We start from the raw sequence: 18,314 nt of genomic DNA, 5'->3' as shown, positions 1-18,314 counted from the left end.
CAGCAGGCCTTCTATTTTTAACTCCAGGTACTAGTAACACATGGCGTGGGGCTCTTGTTATCAATATTTATGGAACAAAGATTAAGACAGAGTAATGATACACATACTGGATCCATCCTAGCCTAATAGTTGTCATTACGGCGACAGGGAAGGAAAGTGCTGATAGACTCAAAATTTAAGGCTGGCACTTTACATTTTAGTAATGATTCCAGAGACCAGACAGGGCCCAAATGTAATTAGCAGATGTAAACAGGGAAGTATGATGACTGCAGTGTTAAAATGGCTTTACCAATCCTTTTTTTAGTGATTCATTTTGTACAGTTGTCATTTGAGAAGGTGGAGCTGGGATTTATTTTCAGGCTTTCATAAACAGATTGTTGGATTAAATCACATAAGATCACATTTTGAAGGCGGCTTTGGAACTAAAGACAATTTTACAAAACAAAGTTATAGTAATAACAAAAAGTGGTAAGGAGCCAACCACTAAAATGCAACTATTGCTGCTATTACTCTTACATCTTCTTCGCTCTGTTTACTGTACCTAATGAATATCAATGTATATACCAATCTCAGTATTTCTTTACAAACCACAGAGATCAGTAATGGTACACATTCATCTCCATATTTATCCCACGGTGCAGCCCGTTGGCTACACATTTTAATAACACTCCCACTGCCAAAATATATTACACTCAAACACTTAAAAGTTCCAAGAGTAAGCTCAAAAGAGGTGAAGTATCTTGGCAGACCATAGAGCAAAATGCCATGCCGTCATATGCAGCCCAGGGGATGAAGTGATTGATCTGTGACCTCGGACTCAGCCATAAGATACTGTGTTGAAGAGTGTGGGGGAGGGCATGGATAGTGAAAAAGGGACGAGCATGAGTCAGTAACAGAGTCTGCGAAAAGCTGTGGGAGCAGAGGAAGTGTTAACAACATCACAAGTAGGAGCAAGTCCAGTTCCCACGTCAGGAAGCAAAAAGGACTGGGAGTAGGATGATGGTAGGAGCCCGAGAGGTGATGGGACACATACATCCTGATCATTTAATCATATGAAGCGAATGAAGGGAATTGTTCATCCACAGCATGCTGTCCACGCCATGCGTTGTTGATATGTGTTATCTCTCTCTCTTTACGTCAGTCCCTTTTATTAGTAGCTTGTAATGAGTGTGAGAATCTCAAGTCCAGCACCTGTTGTCTGTTTGGTACATGAAAAAGTACATATTTTTCTTAGAAAAAAATTATTGCGATTCTAATTTTATCTGATCATGCCATCTTGTGTCTTTGAGACAGAAATGTATTGACACAAACTGCAAAGAAAATAAGTTACTCCCCCCCTATCCCCCTTCCTTCCCTCTTTAAACCCACAATCAAGTGACCTTTAACACTTTGATGAGCAGCTTTTTTTTTTTTTTTTTTTTTTTTTTTTTGAGAAAAGCCCAAGGATGTGTTAGATTGGTGCTATTGTTTCCTTGCAGACACATTCACAGGTTGCAATAACGCGCCACCAATGCGGCTGATTTCCATAAACTATGACAAAAAAAAGAAGTAATTTATACAACAAGAATGACACTTTTCTTACAAACACTCTAGAAAGTTTGGGATGCTGGCAAAGAGTCAGGCAAATATCACCTATTACTCATGTTAACTTGCAAGCACAGCGTCACTGCATAACAATCAGATGGCTGAGTGTTGGCAGTGCAACTGATGGAATTTTACTGAAAACAGATTTCATCTTTAAACTTACAGATATTCCTGATCTAAAAGTATCCTTCCTGGTTTTTAACGCTCTGGTCGCTTCTCTCAGTGTAATCACGCTTCTGGAGGACGTGGATTAACTTTTTTTCTGTTATATCTGACCGGGAAAAAAAACGCATCACAGAATTTGACAATGTAAGTATATGAGAGTGTTTGGTCCAGCAACAACAACAAAATAGCGGAGGTGGGGGTTCTTTTTGAGCAGCAACAAGTTCCCCCAAGAACTTGACAGGCAAACACCGGCGCTATTAATGTGATTTTTGTTTTGTAAAAGAAAAACAACCTGGCCGTGCATCGTCTGTGTTTGAAAAATCTAAATGACCAGTTGTGCGTATGAGTAATAGGCCTATATGGCCCTTCGCCAAATGGGGAGTTAACAGTCTATAACACAAACACGTGAATATGGATATGTCTCAGAAGTTTTATGTGTCTGTTATTGTTGCTCGATGCGGATTTAAATATCTGAAGCAGTGAACGAGCGATCAGTCAGGAATGGTATCCCCATAAACTTGGATTGCCGTCGCTTATTTCAATCACGTAAGACCCCTAATGGCGTTGTCCGGGCGAGGGTGTTACGTATATCTGTACAGGCTTTTTCTGACAACCCGGGCTTGTTGATATTTGTCTTTACTGTAGAGGCACCAAGGTGTTGCCTAAGAGAGTTTAAGCACGCCGACATTGCAAAGGGTTATTAGATTCATAAGTCAGCGAAGTGGTGGGCGATCTACTGAGCACAGCAGAAGTTCTCATATGATGACTTCAAACAAGACACATTACCTACCAGCATCTTTTGGAGTGAGTGGATATTAAGACACTTCTATCTCCAGGACAGCGTAGGGGAAAATGGTAAGTAGCAATGGAAACCCACAGCATATAAAGGATGATTACCAGTAAATAGTCGTGCTTGCTATTTAGTCTGGCAACGCATTGCTGGAAGGATTGGACTCAGTGGCTACTTGTGAAACTCAGTATCGAGACCCATGTCTGATGAGGCTGATGTTGACAAAGCTTGTGTGAAAAAAAGATTGTGTGGCATTTCTTCGGCTCAGGGTATGCCGGTACAGTGACAGAGGTAAGGAAATATTACATTGTGTCTGCGCGCAATGTGTGTGATGTGATGTAGGCTGAAGACTAGAGTCTTGGAGGGCTGTGTGTGTTGGCAGGGAGAGCTTTATATTTTATGCATCTATGTATGTTCTTTTTGTGCGGTGCCCGTGTTTAAAAAAAAAAAAAAAGAGCAACATGTGCCACTTACCTGTGACACTTGCCATAAGCATGACATTAAGAACAATAGGGCTGCTTATCATCGTTGCCAGTTGTCATTTTGGCGTGAGAGTGGAGTCTTTTTTTCGAGGCGACAGTACACTGAATTGAACCGGCGTTTGTGATATAGGTGCTGTTATTTGGAAGGAAATGTCCGACCAACGTGATGAAATATTAACAGGACTGGTTTGGCAAGGTGGAGGGGAGGGGGGAGGGGGGCAATACACGTGACAAGACGCGGGGAAGCAGCAGAGTAAAAAAAAAAAACTGTTTAAAGTGGGCACTCAAACAAAAGTATATAGATATTCTTTCGGCCCCATAGTTACCCTGGCTGTGTTATGCTTTCAGCACGTTGGACAGAGGCACCGGAGTAGTGCATGGACTAAACCGCCGTGTGGACGCCAACTCTCTTTCTCTCTCTCCCCAGCCCCCTTTGCCAAACCTGGGATTGTTTTTTCAACTTTTGGTAAGCTTATTCTGAGGGAGCCTGTGGTCTGTAAAGGAAAATAAACGGGATACTAAAGAGAGGAGGGGGGAAAAGCACATTTTCAAAAAATTAAAAAAGAGAGAGAAAAGCGCTTGCCATTAAAAGAGCTTGTGCTTTAAGATGTGTTTTTTTTGTAGAGCATTGTGAAAGTTTAAAGTTCAGGTCGTCTGGTCTTTTGCACACCACATTCTCGGTACCTATAAGCCCCCCCACACTGCGTTAAACTTTGGGACATGCAAGTCTTGGTCGCGGAGATCTAACCACGCACATAGTGGTTGTCAGCCCTTGTAAAGGTAAGAGCACAATCCATTGTTTTCATGTCACTCTTTTGTTCCTGTCGTCTTTACGGGCTTCTTCTGCCTTTTTCTCAAATGAACTTCGGCTTTAAAACTACAGCATGCAGCTTTCGCATTGGCAGTGTGTTAATTGTGGGCACCAGTTACCGAAATACCTCCGAAATGAAATCCGATCCAGGTGACCAATATTTCATAGACTATTTCTTCTTCTTTTTTTCTAAAATGAAAGTTATATTTATAAGAAGATTGGTGCGTGCACATTCATATAGGCTTTGGGTCATGTGAAGCGTTTGAATCGGAACTCGTTTTCGTGCTTGGGATTGTAAGAACAGAGCTTTTTGTAGCGGTATTTATTTTTTTATTTTTTTTGGAGTTTCCGAACACTGTCTGCTGCAACATAATTTGCGTAATCGTTGCGTTGTGCCTAATCATGCTCCCAATACGGGACTTAAGACGCTGCAGTGATCCTTCCAGCCTGCACGAACTGGAGTACTGATGCTGGTGCATAAAATTGTCAGCAAAAACCTATCTATCTATCTATCTATCTATCTATCTATCTATCTATCTATCTATCTATCTATCTATCTATGCTTATTTTTCTTGTTTGGTCTGCAGCATTCATGTTTTGTCTTGATATCAAACCCTCTGGATTTTGTTATCGACCAAAAATAGCCATACTCTTTACCCCTCCTTCCCTCCCTCCATCGGCCCCCCCTCCCGTCATCGCCATCAAATCACTTGTGTTTTTACTACGACCGCTCCACGGTTTCATTCATAAGGTGCTTTTCACTTCACCTGCTACCCTACCCCCCTCTTTTGTCCATACACGGCTCTCTGTCGTCCTGTCAAACGCAGGCTACGAATGAATAATGGAGAATAAAAAAGATGAATTAATTCTTAATCGCTTTGACTCGTGTCATTTGCCGGGTTTTTTCCAAAGCGAGTCTCCTTTACAGTATATAAATTGTTCCCTTATTTCCTGTGTAAAATTACAATAAAGATGGGCGTGGTCAAAGTGCATCCACTAACAGATGTTATGGCTGAATGTGATGGAGAGAGATAAGATGGCTTGATATGCAATTGTTCTGGAGGCATCGATTTTTTTTCTTTCTTTTTTTATTCTGTATTAAAGCACGCGTAAAATCTATGAAGTGAAACCGAAGATTTAGATAATCATCACACAAAACAGCTCTGGGATTTTATTCCACTGCTCTCCTGAAGGACTTGTAGCCTAAAAATTCGTCTCGCACCGATGCAGAAGCGGTGGATATTGTCTATTTCCTCCCTCTCTCTCTTTCTCTCTCTCTCTCTCCATCCTTCCCTCCCTCTCTCTCTCTCTCGTCTTCTTTTTTTTCCTCTGGTCAAAGATTTAATATTTCTGATCCAAGACGAAGCAGTTGCATGGCAAAACAACTGCAAGAGAAGAGAAAAGCCCCAGCGCCCACTGGCTGTCGTGATCAAGATTCCTCTTACAAGGCTGCATTTTAAAATAAATACTCCAAAACAAATGTATCCAGTAAATCCATAATTGCATTTGAATTATTTGACTTCTCCGCTTGCGTTTTCGGTCATTTTTTACCCACCAATGTAATACGCGCAGATCGGTTTCTGTATATTATAGCCTATAACTCATTTTATATGACCGTTAAACCAAAATAGATCATATTACTTATTAGGCTGCCCGACATTCATAAAAATTCTCCTTTAATAAAGGCTGCTTCGCAACTATAATAGCTACGTTTCCGGCTCATCAGTACCACAAAGGCGTTTATTACACAAATTATGATCAAACATTAAATTATCTAACCAAACGGAAAATTGTGATAGCCTACTTTAAAGAAATGTTTGGCCTTGTATTCCCAGTGGCCACAAGAGAGTAAAATTATTTTTATTGCAGCATTATTTTCGGGCGTATTTTGTTTATAAATATCATCTATTTCGCAGAATGCCTATTTTCTGGCCATGTAGCAGTATTTTTAATATTCAATTTTTTTTCTACTGAGGCGTGGGATTATGGTGTGGGCGTGGGCGTGTTGGGTGGAGGAGGAGGGATGAGCGGAGGCGGGTTAGGAGGGGTCTGTGGGGTGGCACGACACACTTTGTATGTATGAAGGTTTTTTTATAGCACTTTTCTGCAATGTACGTCAGCGGATCAGTCCATAAATGGCGCTGCGTGTGTTTGTGTGCGGGCGTGCGCCTGCGTGCGCTCGCCACTGTGTGCGTGCGTCTCCGCGTGTGTTATCTTTACCGAGAATCTCCCTCTCTCTCTCTCTCTCTCTCTCTCTCTCTCTCTCTCTCTCTCTCTCCCTCCCTCTCTCTCTCTCTCTCAGCACTCTCAGCTCTGCAGAGTTGGGGTGGGCGTCAATAACAAACCTGATGGTAGGTTTCATTGCAAAAAATCAGATGAAATTCTTTCGGTAGGCCTATTTATTTAACGAAAAAAAATAAATGCATTCTGCAGAAATAAGGATTAACATTAATATTCTATTAGATTGTTTCATAGTGTGTTTGTTGTTTTTTCATCATGTAAATGTTGGCCTTTGTGTGTCGTTTTTTCCGTTGCGATCAATTCCTGCACTCAGGGGGCTAAAGGGATTTGGCGAAATCTGGTTCTCAATTGAGGACGTTCAATTTTCTTTTTAATGTAAATAAGTGTGTCTCTTTAATAAAACTCGATTTCGGAGGGCTTGCCACACTTTTCCACACCGCTTTCATTCATGAAATGTAATAGCCTAACTTGTCTATTTATTCAAGCTGATGTCTGATATCTAAATTATAAATAGGCTATTGATTATTTCGGGCGGAAATGGCGGAAATCTCGACTCAGGGCTAGGCGGGCGTCACGATATATTTAGAGCGAAAAAAATTAATCATCTTGATCATTATGGAAATGTAGGCTATATCGCCCGCCGCCGCCGTCGCTGCTGCTAATGCTTTAGTCACCACCATCATCATCTTCATCACCAACACCTTCATCCAATTAACAGGCTTGTTTATACAAGTTCTGGCAGGAGGCAAAGCCTTAAACCTTTAATTCCGAATCTTTAATTATCAGTTATTCGTCACAGTGGCGGGATTGTGATTTTACAGTGATGGAGCCCACGACAAGTTATTAATACACAGTGGCTGTAGTTATTCAGACTGTACAGACATCTTATACGTCGGACCACTGCGGATCTACAATGATGTTGTTGATGCTGTGTGTGTGTGTGTGTGTGTGTGCGCGTGTGTTTGTGCGCGCGCGCAAATGTTCGTTCATGCCGGCAAACCATTCACGTGTGTCTTTTAGCATGTGAACATGCGGCACATCATTGAATTCAAGCAACTTCCCGAAATAATAAAACATGTATTTGTATTTCCTGTGTGTCAGGTAGACTAAAAATGATGTTTGGACTAATTTATAGGTTGATTTTTGCATTTCTATTAGTAGAAATGAATGTCTGTTCCTTATTTGGTAAAACAAAAAAAAAATATATATATATATCTGTAGTTGCATTATTGTGGCATATATGTCATATTAAACCAAGCAAAAGGCATACTCAAGCCATTGATATAGTTCTCGAACAGCCTTACTTGTGTAGCAAATAAAAAATGCCTGCTTTCTGAGTTCTCATAACAAATATTTCATCAATTCTGAATTGTGTGGCATGATTGGTGTGTTTTCATTCAGTAGTGAGCCATGCAAAGGTTATTGATGCTGTGGTGATATTGGATTGGGGGGAGGAAGAGGAGGGAGGGAGAGGGAGGAGGGAGGCATAAACCAAGAAAAGAGACAGACAGACAGAGACAGCGAGAGGCTTAATAGGCTATGGAGTGATTTGCAGTCTGTGCCACTATAGAAATAATGTATCATCTGTATGAGGATGTGGAAGGAGGAGTGTATATGAAGCTTAGAAGACTGGTCCTCTGTGTCTACCTGATGATTACAGTAAAGGTTATTGTCATCACAGGAGGGATAACATTAACTCTTCACTCCAGCATGTGATTATAAAAGGCCTGTACAGGGTTTACCTGTTTACCAGTCTGGAGTTTTCTCAACTGTTTTCCAGCTCCCTGTCGTCTTGTTTGACGTCATCCAACCTTATACAAAATGTTTTCTCGAAAGAGGAATGCAATTTCACTTTGATCAAAATACCCTCATCGCCTTCCTTTATCCCCAGTGAAAATGATATTTCACAAACGTCATTTTGTCCACATTACACTGTTCCTCTCTGGCACAAGGAGGTATAATTCTACTCGTTAAGTGAAGCGTTCGGCAGTGCGGACCTGTCAGCAGCGTGCTGCATTTGGCAAGAGAAGCCTTAAAAGGTTATACAAGTGTGTCGTGTTGTCAGCTCCTGTGGTTGTTTCTTCTTTCTGCTGCACACACAGGCGAAAGGTTGTGAGCGGGGAAGATGTGAGGAGAGACTTACCCAACTGTTACTGTGAATCACATGTGTTTGGCCATGAATGGGGTGATTAAAACCTGTAGAAATTTGCCAAATAACATGGTTTCTTCCCAACTCCTCAGATAGTTTGAATAATTGTTCGCAGTGCTGTATTGACAAGTCTTAAACCGAAATATGTTGTTTGCGTCAGTTCTGATGAAATAGTGGTTTAGCAGTTTTCAGCAACACTCCTGGTTATCTCAGACCACTGCTGTCATGCTTATGTTTGGCCCTCAATTGGATGAGTCAGAAACATCCTTAACACTGCTCACAACTCCTTTCTGCTCCCAGCTATTAGACATTTTATTCATTTCATTCAGAAATTCAGTCCTCGTATGCAAGCCAAAAGACTTCTCTTCAAACGCCACCTTCAGTTGTGTTGCATTAGCAGAAATGAGAGAGACCATGTTGTTGTTTTTGCTCTTCTAATGAGATGCCAAGTGATTTATTTATGAATTACTTGTTTGGAACAGCCCCCTTGTGCAGTGTGCATTTTTTTGGTGTGCTCTTTGGAGTCATGTCGCTCAGTGATTGCTGATGCAACTCTTTGTCATCCAGAGTTTGCCCTCACCTCCTGTGAGCCTTCAGGGAGGGCTATATCTATCTTGGCATGTCCCCGGGTGTGTTGGAGGTGGGAGTGACTCATTAAGCAGGTGTGAGCATCCACTCCCATACTGCTACATGCCAAACAAGAGCGCTCCAGCTCATAAGCTCGTGCAGGGAAGAATCATGATGGCAATATAGCAAACACATCACAATAAATCTTTGCACTGGACCAGGGCCAAGTCACAAGGATAACGAGCTGCTATTTCCCCATTATGCTCACTCTTGTATTCATTAGAGGTGGAGTTTCCAAACGTTCATCACCCATTGAAAGGTTGTGGATCCACTGACATTTTTATTTGAATTCTGCATTATAAAGCGAATGCATTGTTCCCAGTTTGTTCCTGATAAGGGGAACAGGCTCAAGAAGCAAAGCAGTTTCTATCTCCAAGTGTGCTCTGTGTATCCAATTTAAATGCGTTAGCTTAGCTGACATTTGGTAATAATAACCTGTGAAAGCTGGTTACTACACTGCAGAGCACTTGCAGGGGAGTCATCCATCTGTTGTGGAGATGGCTCACTTTAAAAGCAAGGAGAAGCAGAATTGTTTTCAGTAAGTTCACATCTTTGTTAGCCTCCAGTGCCTGTTGCCATCCAAATGTTTTAACACCACTTGCGTTTTACAGTTCACAAATCATAAGCCCTTCTTCAAGCTGATATTCATGGGTTTATTTATAATAGAAATGACTCAGGATTACACATTATATAGAGAACATCTTTTTGGGCTATATCAAGGATGTAGGATGCATTATGATGCCTAAAATAGATTAAAAGGTAGAGAGAACCCTGCACAAATAGCCTATATAGGCCCACTTTACACGCAAATACCTTCTTTCTTAAAGCATATTTTGATGAAGTACAAAGCCTCCTCACTATCTGCAGACAAGAACAAGAAATGCTTATTTTTAATTCTCCGAATATCTAATTTTACACAAATAGGCCATCTCTAAATGTCACGCAGTGGATCACGACTTGGTGGAGACGCGCTGTTACGCAAAGCCTTCAAAAAGAAATGCCGCCTCAGAGAGCGAAATGCGGAAGAGGAGAGGCTTCGTTCGTGCTTTACACAGTATATTGCCAGACATGGTGTGGGTGCAGGCTGCACGGTATGCGCACAAACAAAAGCACATAATGCACGCTGAAAGCGCATTAATAGTTCCGCCTCGGGGCTGTTTAAACAGGAGTTTTGCGGCGACCAGTCAGCCAGCGGCAGGTCACATGTTGCAGCGTCATTGTGTAGTAAAGTTACTGTAGTTGCAAAGAGGCTCCTCATTCCAGCTCCAGAGGTCTCTCATCCCGTGCTGCTGCCGCCGCCGCTGCTGCTGCTGCTGCTGCGTTTCAGCATGCGACAACTTCAGTTTCAGACGATCTCCAAAGGAGCCGTGCAGCCATGGGAGTGCATTACCTCATCCATGCAATTTCCACCATCAATAATTTAATCTATTTGCTCCAAAGCTGAATAGATATCCTGAAGCTTGTCGGCACAGAGAGGAAAATATCGCTTAAGTAAATTACTCAGGGAGTTGTCCAAAACTTCCCAGATGACACTACTGTCCTGGTGTTGAATGGTCTGTTTTACGACTGGGCAGTAAAAGGTAGGCTATGTGTGTGTTTGTTTTTCGATAAGTTGTTTTAAGCACTTCGGCCTTGTTAAATTTGCTGCTTGAGAAAAGACAGAAGTGTGTGTGTGTGTGTGTGTGTGTGTGTGTGTGTGTGTGTGTGTGTGTGTGTGTGTGTGTGTGTGTGTGTGTTAGGGGGGGTAGAGGTAAGGGAGGAGGGGGGTCTAAAAGTAGCTCGATCAAGTCCGGTTATCCTGCGAACAGACGAGAGTGGATATGTGTAACCTTATACTCTCGTTCATTAATAAAAAACGGAGTTATTATGTTGATTGGGTTTCCAGAGGAGAGCACTAGCTCAGCAGATGTAGCCTAATCTCGAGAGATAAAAGGCTGTTGTTTCATTATTAGAGCAGGCTGAGCAAATGTGGTTTATTATATTAGTAGGCTATGTCTCGTAAGTAACAAAGTGGAAACCTGCCACTTTGGAACATTTAACGGTAACTTTCTGCTTATAAATAACTCAATAAACTCTTTGTTCGGGATATTTGTTAGTCTATATTATAATCTCGGACCCTCCTGCGCCGTGAACACACAAACATAAGAACTCCAGACAGTTGTTCTATGGTTGCTTGGGAGAGAGGGGGCTTTGATGAACTCATTAAGACTTTATAGGAAACCCGAGACCTAACGCCCAGCTACGTCGGCCAACATGCACGGTTGGATCTACTTCTTGGTGTTGTGTGCTCGCGCTGAATAACTTCAAATTACCGACCAGAATGATTAAAATAAAGTCTCATTTATAGAGTGGTGGAAAGCTGGCTCATTTTTGAATGCTTCGAGTGAAAATATCTGGATTAGCAGTTGGCCTACACGGGCTGGTTATATGATGGTTTAATGATGAGTTAATGATGTACTTTCCGAAAAATGCACACTAGAGCCAAATTTATTGTCAGAGCTGGGACTAAATCCCATATACCGGTAAGTGAACTTTATAGCTTAGGCTATAATTACCCACAACCCAAATTGTCTGTGCGTCCTGCAAAAAGATGATGTTCTTTCTTTCTTTCTTTCTTTCTTTTCTTTCTATCTATCTATCTATCTATCTATCTATCTATCTATCTATCTATCTATCTATCTATCTATCTATCTATCTATCGTGTATTACAGGAGGGAGGGAAAGAGATGGGAGGAAGGTGTATGGAGGGAGAAGAGAAGGACCTCTTATTATTTCACGGTCTCACACGCCATCTAGTGTACAATGTCTGGAAATGCAGCGCTGTTAATTTGGAGTCATAAGTCTGTTGATTATTTTAGTGGTCTTGTTTCAGAGTTGGTTCATGTGTTAAAATTAACTATTTTTTTGTTAAGATTATAATTGGGAATTTTAGACCAGCTACATTAACACTGATAAATTAGAGTTTGCACATTTAAGGATGAGTATGTAGCCTCAGTTATGATTTTAACATACTATTTGTGTTGCTACTGTTAGTCCTTCAATTGTCCACTGTTGCACACAGTGTGAGAGAGTAACAACTCATTTGGATAGCACTGCTCACTCAGCACTTATTGAATGCTGGGCTGTCTGTGGCCGGGGTTGGCGTGGAGGCCAGGTATAATCCCTTAGTGATGCTCATCTATTACTAAACGTGCTCTGAAACTGTGTCAGATTGAAAACAGATCTCAAGGAAGCAAGCTTCCACATGTGTCAGCCATTACTGCAGACAACTCCAATTCGCTTTTTATACAGTAAGTGCTGCATTGTGGCACACCAGGGGTCCTGGGGTAGAAATGTTGATATCATGCGCTGCACGTTTTTCTACTGAACATTTGGCATTGTGTTGAACGTGACAAAACATGTTGCTAGGTAAATAGCTCTAACCCGACACTGTTCTTGAAGAATTGAACAAAGACACATGCCCACAAGGGAGAAGTGTAAGAGGCAGAGAACAAATGTTGCTATAAGTCATACATTTATATTCAAATGTAGTGGGCACATTTCCCTCTTTCATCTCTCCTGTTTGATGTTTATTTTCCCCTTCTAACGGTTCCTAAGATATCATGTACGCTGTTCTTGAAGATGAAGCCATAAAGTGTGCTGACATGTGCAGAGAGGCTGGTGAACATTACTGAATGTGTAGTAATACCAGCCGTGCTAGTCCTTTCATGCTTTAGAGACACTTTTCAGCATCTGTCAAAGGAGGCATTTATCACTTTAATCCCCACCTGGCACAGAGAATAAATGTGAGGGTAAGTTACATTTCCCCACCATGCAGCCGTGCTCTCAAAGCAGATGAACAGGTGGTCATCTAGAGACCTCAAAGCCAACCTGTAGACAGAGTCCACACACTCACCTGCTCCTATTGTTTGGGGTGTTTCATGCTCTAGGCGCATTGTCTTGAATAAAGGCGTGTTTGCAGCGGTTGTTGCAGGCATTATCTTCCTGTTATCTCTATTTACATGTTGGGTCAAAAGAACTGTCATAGTTGGACAGCCATGACACTTAGTTTATTATGTGACACAGCTGGATTGGTGTGATCTATCTGGATTTCATTTTGCAATGTTTTTTTTTTTAAACAATAACACGAGACACAAGAAAGACAAAAGAGATATGAGATAAAAGAAATGGCACTGTGCCCAACCACCTCTTTGTGTAAGATATTTTTTTATTACCAAACCCGTCGTCACAAAGCTAGAGCCAAAAAAGTACATTTTATTCCAAACATTCCTCCATATGTTCCTCCCTCACTTTATTATTTATGCTCATTGTGTTAACTCGCAAGCCACTTTTTCATTAACTGTGAAATCCAGCAGTGCACATAAAATCTTCCTTCACTGGATGTATAAAACAAGAGCAAACCAATCAGTTGTCACATTTAGCCTCTAGTAGATATAAGCCAGAGATTCTCCGCCAGTCCCACAGCAATTAAATGATTCATTGGCTTTATCGAATTTTAACAGGATGTTGATTGAGAGCACAAGCCATATTGATTGTCCTGATGGAAACAGGAAATCACAGAGATAGAAATAAAATCATTTGTTGTTCCCGGTGTGAGGATACCCAGGGGAACGGCATGCAATTGCACACTGTTGAGTGGCATTACCCCCAGCAACCTCCTCCCCTCCATTCTCTCCCCTATGGAGACCTGGAAGAGACGTCATCTGTGGTTGTTATGCTGCGAAATGACGCTGGCACTCTCTCCACCCCCTGCTACTGCAACATTACCCCTGTGGTCTGTTACGGAAGATGCAGCACTCTTCGTCTGCACCATTTCCAGCATGAAGTTTGACGCCTAACAGTAATCAGCCCTCTGCCTTCATTTCCGTCATATGGAAGTGGAACCATTTGAGCGTGATGCTGATAATAATATTAGCCTAAATGCATCCTACACATAAAGCTCGTGACTGGCCTCGATCCCGTAAACCTACATTATTTCTGTGCTGGGAAGCCTCACAGGCAATACTTGTTATTGGAACCAAAACCTTAACAATATTGACGGGTTAATAAGCATGACAAATAGGATTTATTAACAGTATCTAATGAAAAATTGATAATTAGCTCCTTATCCTTGGCTTTCCCTTAATGTTGCTTTAATTGGTGAGAGGAAAAATACCCCCCATCTCCCTGCAAACACATACAAACCAGCCCCTCCCCATGCCCTCCCTCTAACACACACACTCACACGCACTCTGGAGGTGCACGTCACTGAGCTCGGGGAATGAGTGGCTCATTAAGAAGAAGGATGTGATATTCTGAATAGAGACTGTGAGACTCCCAGCACATCTATTTTTAGGCGAGATATCTCTATGGCAGTCACCAGTTGGTTAATTACAGCCACAGCCCCTGATACCAATTAGGAATGAAACAAATGCTTTAAGGTGGGGTTTTTGCTCCTCCCTTACGGTAAAAGGTCCTCGTGTCCGTCCTGAGTGGAGGCAGCAGTGTGGTTGCTCGCCGTGTTTTCCTGTATCAAGTTGGGACATGCAGAGTGCAGTCAAAGCCTCGGTCAGGCTATTTTTAAATTGAGCCCCTGTGGAAAGCAAGATCTAGATTTTCTTTTCATTATGGTTGCTTTTATATCTTGGGCTGCTGGATGTCCACCAATTCATTGATTTTCTGTGAATCTTAGAGCTTCTCAAAGGTAAGGGATGCATTTGTGCTCAGGCGATGTATGTACAGTATTTCCGCTACACCTGGTTCTCCCCCCTTCTCTTACAGTGTTTTGCTTATCTTGTGAGTTGCTTGATATTGGTACCTTACAGTGCAGGGAGGATGACACATCTTTCATTCAGTTTCCTCATGACATCCTGTTAGTTCATCCTGCAGTGCTCTCGCCATCCACCTGCCCAAAACAAACAGTGTCCCTCAACAAACTCCATTACATGACTGTAAGGTTTAGTATTAGACCAGTATTACAGCAGAGACCAGTCATTCAAAAAAGATGAATAATACTGCAGCAGCGTTGTTTGTCAGAGCTGACACAAACACAACATTGATCAGTAAGTGCTGTCCATGTTGGAAGTTCCCTGAGTGTTGATAATGGTGATTTTGTTTGCGGGGTAACGTCATAGTCAAAAGATAATACATGAGCTCTTCAAACAAACAAAACAAACAAAACCATATCCTTATGTCAACACAGAGCCTTTCCAAATTGTGTGTCAGTTCACAATTGACTATCACGTGCATCCATTATTTGCCACCTGTCAATTTTATTATTATTTTATATTATATAATCTAACAATTCGGGTAACTACTTGCCCCAATAAACAAAAAGTTTAAGGATAGCAAATTCTACCATGTCTTTTATAAAGTTTACAAAATGGGGGGAGGTCAGAGCTGTCAAAACTGACAAGACAACACAATGATTCAGGCAGTGAGGGAAGAGTGACAGGTTTGGCTATTATAAAATTACACATCCTCATCCGCTCTAGAAACACGCTGTAAAGTTTAACAAACCAGTAAAAAAAGCTCATAAATAATAATAACAACCCTGTAAGGATGTAGTGACATCTATTAATGTGATCTTATCTTTTGTAATAGGCAATCTCTTTGAAGCTCAGCACAGCTTTTGTGCACGGCTGCCAACAAATTAAAAATCTAAGCCAGACCTCACATAGGAACAAAGTGATTACAGTTTGCAAACAATTTGAAAACACTGATGACACAGCGCCAATATCAGTTTAATAAAAACATTTTGTGATTATTCCAAAGCTACTGGCTCTCTTTTACGGCTTGCAAAGAAAGAGTAAAAGGTATAAATCAGAAGAAAGGCTAACATGGTGCATTATGGATCAAGAATAAGCTAACTTCATTGAAAATGCTCTTTGTCTTACAGTCTTGTTCTCTCTCTCCCCCCCCCACACACACACACACACACACTCCTCCCCTCTTGTTTTCTGTCTTTCTCTCCCCCTCCAGTTCCACCAGGTTAGAAGAGTGATGACCATCCTGTTCCTTACTATGGTTATTTCATACTTCAGTTGCATGAGAGCTGCGCCCCTGAGAGATGCCCCGGGCATGCGGGGCCATCGGACGGAAGGCTACTTGGGCGCTGCTGCGACGGCCGCACGAGGCCATGGGACTCCACAGAGTGGTGGTGGGCCAGGCCAGCGCGGGGAACTGCCCTCACTCACAGACACGTTTGAGCAGGTGATAGAGGAGCTGCTGGAGGTGGAGGGAGAGGCAGCACAGCTGGGACAGGGGGCCTATAAGAGCCAGGGAGGTGGGGGCCCATCCTCTGTGGTTACCACAGAGACCAAGGATGTCGACCTGTACGACTCGCGGGTGATGATCAGCAACCAAGTGCCTTTGGAGCCACCGTTGCTCTTTCTTCTGGAGGAATACAAAAACTATCTGGATGCCGCTAATATGTCCATGAGGGTGCGGCGACACTCCGATCCGTCTCGGCGCGGAGAGCTCAGTGTGTGTGACAGTATTAGCCAGTGGGTGACAGCTGTGGATAAAAAGACGGCAATAGACATGTCTGGGCAGACAGTTACCGTCATGGAAAAGGTCCCTGTCCCCAATGGCCAACTGAAGCAATACTTTTATGAGACCAAATGCAACCCCATGGGGTACACAAAGGAGGGCTGCAGAGGAATAGACAAGCGGCATTATAATTCCCAATGCAGGACAACCCAGTCCTACGTGCGAGCGCTTACCATGGATAGCAAAAAGAAGATTGCCTGGCGGTTTATAAGGATAGACACTTCATGTGTATGCACATTGACCATTAAAAGAGGGAGATAGTGTATAAAATGTATAGATTTTATTGAAGAGTTTAAAAAAGAGAATAAAGAGAAAATATCTATTTGTATATATACATAACAGGGTAAATTATTCCGTCAAATGAAAATTTTATGGACTGCATGTAAAAAAAGATGAAGTTTATACAGTAAAAGTGATACTACAGTCTATTTATTGAACATATTCATGACCTTGTAAACAATTAAAAAAAATCTGATCAGTCATTTGCGCCCAGTTTAAATTACTATATCACATCCCTCAAGACATTGTGATTTGTTTACGTTGCCAAGAATTAGAAAATGAAGGGAAAAAACAGGCAAGGAATGAGAGAGGACAGTTCCATCTTCAAAAGCTTGCATGCTGCTTCAATTGTGAATTGAGAAATTCTCCACTTACAAAAAAAATGATATGATGCTGACCAAAAAAACATTCCGTTTACATATTCAGCAGAAAACAATTTTCCTCTCAAGTAATTTATCTGTTTACTGTTCTAAACTTCTCAAGGTAATGTTGGACTTACATACTATGTCAAGGTGCTGTTGTCAAAGCTTTGCTGTTTATTTTTTTATCCCCACCAGAGGACAAGATATATATATATAAAAGCTATATATATATATATATATATATATATATATATATATATATATATATATATATATATATATATATATATATATATATATATATATATATATATATATATATATATATATAATCTATTCATTGACATGTTTCTGGGTTAATATTATTCATTTTGTATGTTGTGAAGTTGTTTGCAATATTAAACTGAAATATTTGAAGAAATAAAAATGACTATAGGCAACTGAAAAACAAAATCAATGTCGATAAAGTTTCAACATTGCATTTCCAGGCAGGATAAACTTTATTATACAGACAAACAGACAGGCAGGCAGGGAGGAAATGAAGCAAACACACACACACACACACACACACACACACCACACACATGCACGTGCCCGCGCACAAACGCTGCCAAAGAATGACCAAATTAAAATCATGAATGATCATGATGCTCAATACGTTTTACAGGCTGCAAGAAAATAATGTATTTTCAGTAGCACCGGACACATTGGGTAATATATAGTGATAGCAATAATGAGAATGACTCTTGCCATGGGTGGAAAGAATGTATATTTTGCAGCTTTTTGTGTTATTCAGTGTTACTTTGAGGAGGGAAAAAGGACACGTCTTGCCTCCTATCAGCACATTACAGGAACACAAACCTACTGTATGTCTTTTGATACTTTTGTGTTTATACATAGTTTTTCAGTGTTTTACTTAGTTGTTACTCCAGCTGCAAATGCAGTATTTCACAATTACAAAAACTTAACATCACAAGTGTAGCCTAGTACAAGTAGGCAGGGTTTGAAAGTGATGGATACACCCACACATACATTTGTGTACATAAAAAAAAAAAAAAAAACACCCAACATTTTCTCATTAGTGCATGGTAATCATATATTTAAATATTCTACAAAAGAACCATCATCACAGATTTTATGCAGCTGTACATTTACTGTGATCAGAAGGAAAAACTTGGTTTGGTATCTGGGTTAAAGGACTACTGCAGTTTCATATTAACATTCCCTCCAGCAGAATATAACTCATAGTGAGCATTACCTAGTGAGAACCCCTTGCTTGCCAAGTCTAGACGCT

General features: G+C 41.2%; 1 protein-coding gene across 4 annotated transcripts; it reads left to right on the top strand.

Moving 5' to 3' along the window:
• The first annotated feature begins 1,761 nt into the window (after positions 1-1,761).
• Positions 1,762-17,202, top strand: bdnf (brain-derived neurotrophic factor). 4 transcript variants are annotated; one of them, XM_028581794.1, is made up of 2 exons: positions 1,762-1,893; positions 15,810-17,202. In XM_028581794.1, the coding sequence occupies exon 2, from the start codon at positions 15,831-15,833 to the stop codon at positions 16,638-16,640; it is 810 nt and encodes a 269-aa protein (XP_028437595.1). In that variant the 5' UTR covers positions 1,762-1,893; positions 15,810-15,830; the 3' UTR covers positions 16,641-17,202. The 4 variants fall into 4 exon arrangements, with proteins under 4 accessions (XP_028437595.1, XP_028437584.1, XP_028437603.1 ...); XM_028581783.1 differs by lacking the exon at positions 1,762-1,893 and adding an exon at positions 2,532-2,604; XM_028581802.1 differs by lacking the exon at positions 1,762-1,893 and adding an exon at positions 2,762-2,830.
• Positions 17,203-18,314: the final 1,112 nt, after the last annotated feature.

Source organism: Perca flavescens, chromosome 1 (genome assembly GCF_004354835.1).
Source record: "Perca flavescens isolate YP-PL-M2 chromosome 1, PFLA_1.0, whole genome shotgun sequence".
Classification (NCBI taxonomy): domain Eukaryota; kingdom Metazoa; phylum Chordata; class Actinopteri; order Perciformes; family Percidae; genus Perca; species Perca flavescens.
The sequence above is the reverse complement of the archived record's forward strand: the minus strand, read 5'-3'. Positions and strand labels throughout refer to the sequence as shown.